The sequence below is a fragment of the Pinus tabuliformis genome, chromosome 9 (assembly GCF_031772625.1).
Source record: "Pinus tabuliformis cultivar Carrire ecotype Pingquan chromosome 9, CPIR1, whole genome shotgun sequence".
In the NCBI taxonomy this organism is placed as follows: Eukaryota; Viridiplantae; Streptophyta; class Pinopsida; order Pinales; family Pinaceae; genus Pinus; species Pinus tabuliformis.
In genome coordinates, this window is record NC_142307.1 from 1,317,317,241 (window position 1) to 1,317,329,598 (window position 12,358).

Sequence of the window (12,358 nt, forward strand, 5' to 3'; positions counted from 1 at the left end):
AATATTGGATAGAAGATAATGATATGCCCACAAATGAGATACTATCACTAGAATTGTGTGATGAAAATAACAATCTACCCACCAAGAAAATGCTTTTACTAAAATTGTAAGACACCAAATAGTGCTACTTCAACTCCTAGAATTGTGGGATACATGGTGGTGTTACTTGAAAGCCATTTTCATGCAGTAATAAGAAATGGATTTTTAAAAGAAGCTGAGGATAATCTTGTGATGCAGTGAAGAAGCAGGAAAAGTCTAGCATAATATCTTCTGGTCAATTAGTAAAGGCATTCTTCATGCATTCCAGTGGTCAAAGGTGTGCACATTGAAAGAAAATTTGTAGTAGGAAAGCAGGGAAGCTCAGAAAATCAATGCCCGACCCCGGAAAAGTTTGGGAGAAAAAAGTCAAAAGGTTATTTTGAAAAGACTCAGGAGGCGGGATATTAATTGGATCTTGAAACATGCGAGGAAGTTCCTTCAGCTTTACGCTAATGTCTTAGATATTATTATTAATACCATGTGGTCGACTAAGTGTTGTGCTCGAGGGGGTTGGATGCGAGGTTTTATAGAAGAAGAAAGGGGTTTTAGATTGTAGGTTTGTAGGTATAAGTTCTGAGAGTGCAGGGGGTACTCAAAGGTCGGCGCCATTGTTGGGATTGCTGGGGTTCGTTGGTAGTTTCTTTACCCACTGCATTCTATTCTATTTATTCTATTCCATTCCCGCTCTATTTATTTCCATTCTCTGTGTTTCGGATTGAGATTGATAGAGGTTTAATGGTGGTATCCCTGGACCAACTGACCTGTATTTCTGGTTTTTAGTGTCGAACAGTTGGTTGCTTTGAGATATTTGGGATACCTATATCCGTTCAGAAGATGAAGTACGTTCTGGTAACTGGTGGTGTGGTCAGTGGCCTCGGAAAGGGAGTCACTGCCAGCAGCATTGGTTTGGTTTTGAAAGCATGTGGCCTTCGTGTGACTTCTATCAAAATAGGTAACTAGATTTCTATATCGATGAGTTTAAAGTATAGTTAAAGGAGACGTGGGATTCAATGTCCAGAGGTTAATGGATTGTTACAATGTTTGCAGACCCTTATCTCAATACAGATGCAGGAACCATGTCTCCGTTTGAGCATGGAGAAGTATTTGTTCTAGACGACGGTGGTGAGGTCGGTGTTGTCGTTAGCTCACCTGTTTTGCTACTTATTGTTTCTTCTGGCAACTCATAGATCTAATTTTGTGCTTTTGATATATTACCCATTAAATTATCTCTTCTGTTTCTTGAAGGTACCATCAATGCTTTTGGCTCATGTTGTAAAGTCTAATTTTGTGCTCACTCACCATCCACTAATCACTTATGAAAGCTTGAGTCCACTTTGATGTAACACATAGGACTGGACTATACAACTAGACTTGGGATTCATGTTCTCTCCGTGATTTGGTGACAGATTTTTGATCTTCACGATCTATCCATCCACATTTTTTAGCACAGGTGTTGGGAGTTAGCCCATTGGCATACCCCAATCACGTTTGTGCCTATGTAACCTTGGTCTTTTGCATTCATGTGCTTCCGCTTACCACTATACTAATTCCAGTGTTGGCCTTATCCAGTTTTATCTGCAGTTGGGTGCCTACAGTGTGTGGAGGAGCTGTTGTAATTGCTTAGTCACAATTGATACCTATTGTTCTATATGCAATTTGTCGAGCGCTCGTGTTAAAAGTTGCTGTTTTTAGTAGCTGCAACTTAATTATTGGCATGGATGATTATTTTAATGTGTCTTGCTTTATGACTTGTTATGTCCGTGGAAAGTATGCCTTTATGCTTCCCTTAAGCAATAAATGGTGAATTCAGGCTGCCTTACTGAAGAATTCCAAGAACATTATTGAGAATGTCTCTTATGATTCATTTAAGTGATGGTTAGGAAAAAATCAAGGAATGCAGATAGACATGCCTGATGAGGTAAATATACTCGTCAAATAAGTCGGAGAACTTGTTGTTAGTGAAATTGGAAGTGGGGTTTGTTTCTAAACTTTGGTTTGAGGTTTCATATTATAGAAGATAATCATGAAGTTATGTTACAATACTTAGGACCTGTGCTCCACTTGATAGCTAGGCTGTGGTCTCATTTTTGAGTACTACATAATATGCTTTGAAGGAATATGGCTTAGCTTATTGCCAGCTTACTAACAAGCGTCTGAATCAAGGTTCCACGGTGGATGTGTAAAAGTCTAAAAAAATGGTATGGATTGCCTGTGCAGTGCTTTTTTGGAGCTTTTGCTCCATAGCTGTAAAACCATTTGTTGGGCATTCCTCAAAATCCATAACCAGTTCTTGTATTTTCATTCATCTGGTTTGTTCTGCTGTCATGGTCAAAATCCATAATCAGTTATTCTTGCATTTTTCATTCATATGGTTTGTCCCGCTTTCATGGCATGGATAATGTATATGCATGATTGGGCCTTAGAATGCGTGGACAGTTTTGGAATAAATCTCATCGTTAAGTATCTGGGTAAGCTTATGATTAAATGTTTATTGTAAAAAATGCTTCTCTTTTGTTGATGAAAAAGTGTTTTTATTTCTATCTAAACCCTCTCTTTGGAGATATCCATACTGTCCAAATGGCATGTGTATACCGCAGTTTTCCACAGTTATCTGTCCTATGCATCAGTGTTTAAAAAACCAGTACCAATAAAGGATAGGCATTCACAGCACAGATGGCAAAAATGACAACGGGAACGTAGCTGGTTTCCTTGTACGTTATGCCTATCGTTGGTTTTTGTGAAAGGTTGTCCTGCTGGGTGATTGCACTTTCTTCTTCAATGATGATTGGTTCCTGGTGACTCATAATGTCCTCCACTAGACTCTTCAGTCCACAGAGCAACTTTCTCGTGAAGATCTCATCATTCTGCCATGAATGGTTGATGTCCAAAACTCTAATTGCAGCTAGCATCTGATGCAGAAGGCCTATCACTGCTTGTTTGAATTGTAGAAATTTGGAAGATCTGCCCAATCCAAAATTTCCATCTCACTTATATGAGACCATGAATTTTTCCATAGAGTTTTCAGCCTTAGTGTTGAAACAAATGTATTCAAGAGGCCTGCAAGAAACTTCAAATCTGTCCAACACTGTTTTTAGGCAAACTCAAGAGAGTAGACACCGGAATGACATCAAGCATATGTCATTTCAGTATCCCTTATGGCAAGATCTATCTCAATACACATCTGAAAATTACTCTGATTAAAGGGAAGAGTTTCATTAAGCATGCTAAGCCAGTGTAGCATTCAGCCTCATTGCTCTAGTAAGCCAACATACTAAAGCATCCATGAAACTTGCTCATTAAATCAGAAAAATTATATGTGAAAATCATATATGCAATTACAATTTTTAGGATAACAAAGGCATACTTCATACAGTTTGCGTAATGAAGGTAAAGTACAATACCCTAGCTCAATCCAAGCTGGTACAACAAGTCCTTTGGGTCATCCCAAGGAAGGACTCTTCATTGCATCTGAAACCTTTGCTAGGGCATTATTATCACTGTAGGCTATCACCAGTAGTACAAAGGCCAACTAAGACATCCCACCAAGCTCTACAACCCAATCCTTTGGAGCTTTCAAGCAAGCCATCATCACACAAACTCTCAGATCCTAAGATCTTTTACTTGCATGATGCATCACACAAGTTATCAAGGAATCACACACATTTGCATCCCACAAGTTACATTATTCAACACTTGCATTTCACAAGCCAAAGAACCCTAGTGATAGCATCTCACACATACTAATCTTGTTACATGAGTAATATGATCTTCAAAGATTTTCCAAATAGCTAGCATCACACCAACTATCAATCTGCAAAGTAGAAGATAGTTTGTTAACAAAGGCACTTTCTTGTCTTTATAAAAAATAAGGTGAGAGAGGTCAACAATAAAATATGGACTAAGTCCACAAGTAACCCTAGTCTAAGTCAAGAAACGAAGTCCCAGATCAAACACTTCTCAAAGCAAGTTATCCACATGTCAAACTAGGGTTTTTCTGATCCTTAAGATGGTGCCTCCAAGATGGGTGTCCACATGTCAAGAACTCCTCCAGGATGTTGTGCCTTCAACTAATGGCTCCTCAATTCAAGCATTACTCAATGGCTCCAGGTTCCCGTTCTCCTCAACAAGTGTGCCCTTCTATATGACACGTTGACCACCACATCAAGAGGTGTACCTCCTTAGCATTGATTCTAAGGCAAGCATATACGCAATCTAAGCTTGCTAAATGTAAGTGAAAAATAAACAAAGAGCTCTTCTCATCCTATGAAGCAACCTTCTAGCTCAGGTGAACACATTTTTGGAGCATCCAAAAACTAACACTCGTTTGTGAGGAAGCTGTTTTCAATCACTCCAAGCTAGAATTAATATATTAATCTCTTTTGCTAGAATTTGTTGTTGGTCAAGAAGTGGAAGCATCTTCATATGGTGGTCACTGATTTTTAGTCTATATGTGAATGCTGACCAATTATCAATTTCATATGCCAAAGGATGTGGGTCTTGTCCAGAAGCTAGCAGGTAGCAGTAGTTAAGTGGTGTTTTCTTATGTTCCATTTAGTTACATGTACTATATGTTCTACATGTCATGGACAGATGTACCTTTTGGTGATCAACTTGTTAAATGACCTTAAGGAGGTTCACATATTGTTTTCTGGTGGAATGTATAAAATTCATTGTTGGAAGGTTGAAACTTCGATTATAATCTTTGAATTATCAGCATATCCACGGATTTCATCATTTGTTGACCAAATGATGGCTGCCAATGCAGTGTTTGGAAAGTCTGAGATTCCTGACTGTTCTTTTTATTAATAGGTTGACTTGGACCTTGGCAACTATGAAAGATTTCTGGATGTGCGATTAACTAGAGATAACAATGTCACCACTGGTAAAATATACCAGGTATTTATTCTTTTAAAGCGTTTTTTCCATTTAAGGTCACTGTTATCTATTATATTTGATTTTTATTTAAATGCAGCAGTCATTTAGAAGTGCCTGTGAATCTCCTTAGCTTTGTTTATATTTTTCTTTCTGAGAGTGTCATCTATTAATCTTTTAGCCCTTAAATTATAACTGTGCAAATATTCCAGTCAGTCATTGACAAAGAACGGAGGGGAGACTTCTTGGGAAAGACTGTCCAGGTATGAGGAGTTACATATTTTTCTGAGATTTATTTAGTATTATCTTTTAAATATGTAAATCATGCTCCTTTAATATACCAGACACAAGCCTGACTTCCAACTTCCAAGACTGTTACCATATTATCACTGGTCTACATTTTTAGTGTGTATTTGTTGAGTTTCATTTTGAATCACCTTGAACTGACCCATTAAAAGACAAGTTGTAATGGGTCATTTTGTGTGCTTATGTTATATACAACAGGATCTATTCTGGCATTGGAAATAGTATAGTTTCTGCAAGTTCCTTATGTGTTGAATTCATTTATTATGGGACATAGGTAGTTCCACATATCACGGATGCCATTCAGGAGTGGATTGAACGTGTTTCGCTTATTTCTGTGGATGGAAGTGGAAAATCTGCTGATGTATGTGTCATTGAATTGGGGGGAACAGTAGGTAAGGACAACTTTGTTTGCTGATTTGTAGTATTAGTTTCTGCTACTTTCACCACTTGTCATGTCCACTGTCAGATTATGGTTGAAGCCGTTCCTTCTTTGTATGAAGGTCACACTACCACTACTTCGCAGGGCCTATGTTGGTTTTGTTTCTCAGTATAGGTACTTATTATATCCCATGAAGTTTATAACAGATGCAAACTGATATGCCCTTTGGATTCAGGGGATATTGAATCAATGCCATTTATTGAGGCTTTGCGTCAGCTCTCCTATCGTGTTGGTGTGTTTTCTTTGACACATGCCCTTCTTTTGAGTTTTAAGGGATTGTACCATTGGATAAAATTGTTTTTTCATGCATAATTCATTCAGTACCAGACTAACTGCATTTTGCACTTGTGGATTTTGCAGGCCCAGGAAATTTCTGTCTGGTGCATGTGAGCCTTGTACCTGTTTTAGGTGTTGTTGGTGAGCAGGTGATCACATGTTATCTAGATGTCAATATAAGCAAGGCTTGTTATTCACTTTGCATCTTTTGCAAACTTGTAAAGGAATTTTTTCATGCAAGAAAAGTGTTCCCTAGCAACAAAGATATTTCTTATAAGTGCGCTATTAAATCTGATGTGCTATTGTATTTTGTTCACTGTAGAAAACCAAGCCAACGCAGCACAGTGTCCGTGAACTTCGAGGATTAGGTTTGACACCCAATATTCTAGCTTGTCGCAGTGCTCAGGTCAGTTTCTTCTCATTTAGTTTTATTTGTACTGAGTTTTAAGCCCATTTGATTTGAACAGGTTTTGGAACTGAATATAACTATTGTTTTGAACAGGCTTTGGAAGAGAATATTAAGGAAAAGTTATCACAATTTTGCCATGTTCCAGTAAGTAATACTTGTACATTTTCAGAAAGGATCATTGAAATATGTTTAAAGTCCATGAATGTCAGTGGATACAGAAGACTTGATTTTGTTGTACTGTTACAGGCCGGGAACATTCTCACTATATATGATGTTCCAAACATTTGGCATGTCCCCCTTCTACTTAGGGTAAGTGGATACAAGATATTATTATGACAAGGATAGGTGCTGGTTGTATAAGCATTTTTGAAGATTGTAAATATAGGTAGTTTTGCATGCCAGCCAAGGGCAAAAGTTTCACTCCATTATTTCTCACATTCTTCATCTCGTCTGTATCTTAATCTTCATCCATGTCTTTTACACTTCTATGAGCTTTATATCTATGTATAGTAAAATCATGGAACTTTGGCATGTGTTGGCAATGAAGTGTATATACCCTCCTTTTAGATGATAAATTCCATCTGATTTCTTTTCATAAATCAACAGTAATTTCCATATAGGATATTTTGTATTTTTCATGCAATGTGTTTTTGAAGATTATGTTATCATGTAATTGTCAGTCAAGCCCACGTTTAGTTTCTTACTAATCAGATCTGATGGTGCAACAGGATCAAAAGGCTCATGAAGCAATCTTGAAAGAGTTGAACCTTTCAAGGTGGATATCCACATTATATTTGCCCTTAATGTTCTGGATTGTTCGGCCCTTCTTGATGTTGAATTGTTGTTTTGGGACCTTGTATCGCTATTTGAGTTTTACTGGTTTGTGTTCATAGTTTGCTTTATTCTTGTCATTTATACTAGACTTGATTACTTTGCATTCATCTTTGATTGGCAGTGTTACTCGATCCCCTTGTCTGAAAAAATGGACTAAAAGAGCAGAAATTTGTGATAACCTTGTAACTCCAGTGAGTACAGTTGCTTTCGGGCTAAATAATGGGTGGTGTTTGTTTCTTTGTTCAAGATTTACATATACCTCTGGGTGTGCAGGTCAAAATTGCAATGGTGGGAAAATACACTGGCCTTTCTGATGCTTATCTTTCTGTTCTGAAGGTAAATGCTTTTGTCCAAGATATGTTCCTTCAGCTTCAAACATAACCTGAAATAATGATCAGCAATTTTTGGGGTACCTTCTCAAAATAGGCTAATGTTGCTGAAGTCAAATTATGCATTGTTGGTCTCTTTCAAGAAGATACTGCTCGGAATACCTTTTGATGTTCCCCCATGATTGTTATTTTCTTTGCCTTTTAACTTTCATTGAAAATTAACTTCACAGTTATTTTATTAAGATACAAGATTCCTTTCCACTTATAACTTTGATGGAAAATTTACATTTGCAATTCCTGTAATTGATCTTACAATTGATAACTGAGCTCCGAGTAGGTTACAAGATTGGGAAAGGCATTGTGGTTATATTGCTTCACTTCCAAAAAATGAGCTATAGCATTGTTGTGCAGGCCCTTGAACATGCTTCTATAGAATGTTCGAGAAAATTGTTAGTGGAATGGGTTGCAGCATCTGACCTTGAAGACACAGTTGCAAAAGAGGTGTGGTAAACATAATCATTGTGCACATTATATTTCATTGCACCATTGGATATGAGTGTTACTTTCTGTAATTATGATTCCGACATTTTTGCCTTTTCTAGGCACCAGATGTTCATGCAGCTGCTTGGAAATCTCTCATGGTGAGTAACAAGTTTAAGACTCACCATTTCACTTTGTCTGTTGTCAGTTTAGGGGTGGGATGTTGGGCAAACCACAACTTTTAACAGTTTTAACAGCTTGTTAGTTGCATATGAATGTAAGGTTCTGAACTAGTTAGATTGTGCTATGCACTAGTTGGTTGCATATGATATGAGTGGATTTAATACGTTGACATGTGTCTGCTGTCACAGGGTGCAGATGGTGTTCTGGTTCCAGGTGGATTTGGTGATCGTGGTGTCCAAGGGAAAATACTTGCAGCAAAATATGCTCGAGAAAAGAAAATCCCATATCTTGGAATTTGCTTGGGAATGCAGATTGCTGTGATTGAGTATGCTCGTTCTGTAAGTTTGCCGCTGTTGATGGCCATCTTTTGGTTACAAATCATTGGTGGAAGAAGAAGAATTGGGTGGTTTATTTTTTTTCTTTCTGAAGGGTATTTGATTTTTACTGTTCTTTTTATTGATTATGGCAGGTTCTTGGATTAGTGGGGGCTAACAGCACAGAGTTTGACCCAGAAACTTCAAATCCCTGTGTTATTTTCATGCCAGAGGTAAAATATTTTCTGGCATGACACTCTCTGCATTTGAAGCAATTTTTCATCTATTAGACATATCGATCAATAGTTTTGATTGTTTAGTTGGATAATACGAAGTGGTCTTACTTTTCATACAGGGTTCAAAAACCCATATGGGGGGTACCATGCGACTGGGCTCTAGGAGGACATATTTCCAGAGTGCGGATTGCATCACTGCAAAGTTGTAGGCATCATATGATCCTTGTGACAGTTTCAGTTTATAACCACTGGAAACTTTTTGTTGCATTATTTTCTGAAATATGATACAAACATGGCTGATTTATTGGAGAGTTGATGGTTGTGATAAATTATAATGATGATGAAAACAATATCTGTTGTCATAAATGTACTTTTAGTGTGATCTAGGACACGGAAGCTATTTAATCTACTATCTGACAAATTGTTCCCTTGTCATGAAGATACCAAAAAGCTAAAGCTGATTATGTGGATGAGCGACATCGGCATAGATATGAGGTTCAATAAGTAATTTATTTATAAGTTCTACGAGGTCAATGTTTTGTTGTAGTTTATCTAGGATTGATTCTGTTTGAAGTTTTCATTTGTATAGATTTAGGAATGTCTACTTGAATGTTTGGTAGCCAATAGTTGTTTCTTTGGTGTCTTCATTTGTTGTTGCTTAAGTGAAGAGTCAATTTTTGCAGGTTAACCCTGATATGGTTGAAAAGCTTGAACAGGAGGGGCTACTGTTTGTGGGCAAGGATGAAACCTATAGACGTATGCAGGTAATAGACTCTTTTTCCTATTATCTGATAAAGGGGGCTTCCACCTTCTTCGACCAAAAGTGGAAAAATTTCTGGAGTTTGTTTGAATTTTATGTGAAGCGGTTTTGTTTTGGTTTTTGTGGACAGATACTGGAATTAACAGGCCATCCTTATTTTGTTGGAGTCCAGTTCCATCCAGAATTCAAGTCAAGACCTGGAAAAGCATCTGCAGTCTTCTTGGGTACTTCATTTCTGTCCCTCTGTGGAAATACATTAAATATAAGATTCAACTGACGTTGAACTTGCATACTTTGTGCTGGATTTTCGGAGATTGTCCACAACTGAATTCCTCATGATTTTAAGTTCTGTTGTTAAGCCCGCCCCTGGTACCCTATCTAACTCGTGATTTAACTTATGTTATTGGGACTGCCTATGTACCCCATCTAACTCTAGCAATCAAAGTGCCTTTGGTTATTATGCCTCGATTGTTTATCTACCAGACACAGCACCTGCTTAAGTGCTGTATTTCTATCCTTGTTCACCTTATGTTGAACTTGCGCACTTTTGTGCTTGATTTTGGGAGATAGTCCTTTAGCGACTGGAAATTCTTGATTTTAACTTTTCTAGTTGGGCTTGCCCTTAGTGTCATTTCTAGATCTTGATTTTAACTTCTGTGTTTGGGACTGCCCTTTGTACCCTGTCTTACTCTAGCAATCAAAGCACCTTGGATATTATGTCTTGTGTGTTCATCTACCAGTCAAAGCATCCTGCTGTTTTTGTAGTTTCCTGTATAGATACCTTTATTATCTTTGGAACATACGAAATAAAATCTACATTGCATTACAAAATTTGTGTGAACTTCTGGATGATTGTTAGTGGGCTTGCCCTAAGTACCTGACCCAACTCCAGCAATGGAAGCATCTTCTTGTTCTGAATTATGATGCCTTGTGTGCTTATCTATAGCTGTTGTAGGATTTGATCATTTTGACCATGTGAGTATACGTTGTCTGATAACCATCTTGTTATGAGTACAGTGCTTCATGAGGTATATATGATATGGTTGTTTTGAAAATTATAACATCAGGACTTCATCATGCTTTAGGGCATGATGAAATTATTGCACTAAGAGGTGTATTCTACAGCCCAGTATGGAAGAGATTGTAACTTCTGTTCTGTTTGTAATGCTTGCGCCCAGTGGCGCATTTAACAACCTGGTAAGGAAGAGATTGTAATGTCTGTTCCCTTTGTAATGCTTGTGTGGACCAAAAAATCGAAAATAATTAAAACATTTTTACTTTTACTTAATAATAATAATAATAATAATTTAATTCACACACGCACATACATGCACATGGATAGATATCAGCCCAGATCCATCTGAGCCTCAGATCTATCAAGCACAGAGGAATCAAATCTCTGAATGTGCAAAATTTTTGTCAAGTTTTTGCATTGTCACAAGGCTGGCATGTCTTAGAGGGATTTTATCTCTCATGTTGCTTGATAGTTCCAGGTTTAAGATGGATCCATAGTGGCATTCCTTTCATTTCATTACTCACAGGAGGTCATTCTTGTTTATTAGCACTGCTGCTCTGTGTGTCATCACTGGGATCCTCTGGTCTCATGTATTTTGATTTTAGGCAATACAGAAGCATATGGAATATTCCATAATTTTTCTTGTAACGAGGCCATCCCTGTGCATATCTTGTACTGGAACAAGCAGAGTTTTCCTATGCATTGCTGTTCGAGTAGTTGTTTAATTTGGTCCTGTTTATTTGTCCTTTTGAAATGCAATGGACATATGTGTTTGTTTTTTTCATGGAAATTTCAACAGGATGCACTTTTGCCAAATTGTGTTTTAACTCGCATCATTTTGTTGAGTAGCTGAGATCTAGTTTTTATTTGGAGAATGTATGACCATAATTGAGTTCTTTGCAGGCCTCATACTAGCAGCGTCATGTCAGCTTGATTCATATTTGAATAACCCTGGCAAACAGAGCAATTTGAGTCGGAGTCCTCATGTGGATGATAGTAGCAGAACTCCTGTATCACCTGGAGGGAATGTGTTTGAAAATGGCAGTGTACATGGCACTGATAATGGGCTTGTATCAAATGGTGTTGGAAATGGCATTGTGAATGGTCCTGTTAATGGTGTTACGAAAAGGAATCCACCTCCTAACTGCTCAAATGCGAATGGAAATGGTTTCCATGCCTAAATAAGACTGAACCGATTGAGTTTGGATTGTAAATTTTTGGTGCTTTAAGTTTGAGTCATTGTTAGCATCATTTTTTCTTTGATATTGAAATTAAGTGTTGCTTGCTCTCAAGCATTACAAAAGAGGTCCAAATCTACAATTTGCGGAACGTTCTGTACAGAAGATAGAGTGGGGTATCTGAGATGTAGAACTTACCTGTTGGATATGACCACAGAATATATTGTTACACTATCAGGCTACAGGGTACTGGAGAACAAATTGTGTTGTGTTCTTCCTGACTTTGACAGTTCTTTGTAGTGGCTGCTGCTGATTCATTGGTGAATGCTATTTATGGTTTTAAAAAATTTCAGGTTCCCACTATGTGGGAAGCACTGTTGTCATTCAACTGATGGCTCGGGACAAAGTTTGTCATATATTTTCAATGGGTTTATGCTACACCATAGAGATATTAAATTGAAACTTGTCAATAGCAAAACTTGGAAATACATCTCTACTATGTGACAATGAAATTGTTCAAGTAACAATTGACTACTCTTATTAAGACTTGCTGCTTCCTTTTTGGAAACACATGTATTTAGCATTTGCAATCACAAACTATTGCTTGAGCTTAAACTTTGCTTTTCAACATCATGTGCCTTGAAGAGGATTAAAAGTTAGTTTTCAATTTTCATTAAACTAATCCACC

The 12,358-nt window shown here is 37.5% G+C and overlaps 1 protein-coding gene across 6 annotated transcripts; it reads left to right on the plus strand.

The window, feature by feature from the left end:
* The first annotated feature begins 378 nt into the window (after window positions 1-378).
* Window positions 379-12,058, plus strand: LOC149153384 (uncharacterized). 6 transcript variants are annotated; one of them, XM_089440819.1, is made up of 23 exons: window positions 394-664; window positions 830-991; window positions 1,087-1,166; window positions 4,849-4,935; window positions 5,124-5,174; window positions 5,492-5,609; window positions 5,832-5,888; window positions 6,017-6,081; window positions 6,255-6,338; window positions 6,435-6,485; window positions 6,588-6,650; window positions 7,070-7,116; window positions 7,297-7,366; window positions 7,449-7,511; window positions 7,916-8,005; window positions 8,107-8,145; window positions 8,356-8,505; window positions 8,637-8,714; window positions 8,837-8,922; window positions 9,158-9,212; window positions 9,401-9,481; window positions 9,608-9,701; window positions 11,396-12,058. In XM_089440819.1, exons 2-23 carry the CDS (start codon window positions 874-876, stop codon window positions 11,671-11,673), a joined length of 1,905 nt encoding a protein of 634 aa, XP_089296945.1. In that variant the 5' UTR covers window positions 394-664; window positions 830-873; the 3' UTR covers window positions 11,674-12,058. The 6 variants fall into 6 exon arrangements, with proteins under 6 accessions (XP_089296946.1, XP_089296947.1, XP_089296945.1 ...); XM_089440816.1 differs by having other exon boundaries at window positions 395-672; XM_089440817.1 differs by having other exon boundaries at window positions 395-664; window positions 820-991.
* Window positions 12,059-12,358: the final 300 nt, after the last annotated feature.

Coding starts and splice junctions, on each gene's coding strand:
- LOC149153384 (XM_089440819.1), top strand. CDS start 874: ATGAAGTACGTTCTGGTAACTGGTGGTGTGGTCAGTGGCCTCGGAAAG. Junction 7,117..7,296: donor AAAGAGTTGAACCTTTCAAG/GTGGATATCCAC, acceptor TTTGATTGGCAG/TGTTACTCGATCCCCTTGTC. Junction 7,367..7,448: donor GTGATAACCTTGTAACTCCA/GTGAGTACAGTT, acceptor CTGGGTGTGCAG/GTCAAAATTGCAATGGTGGG.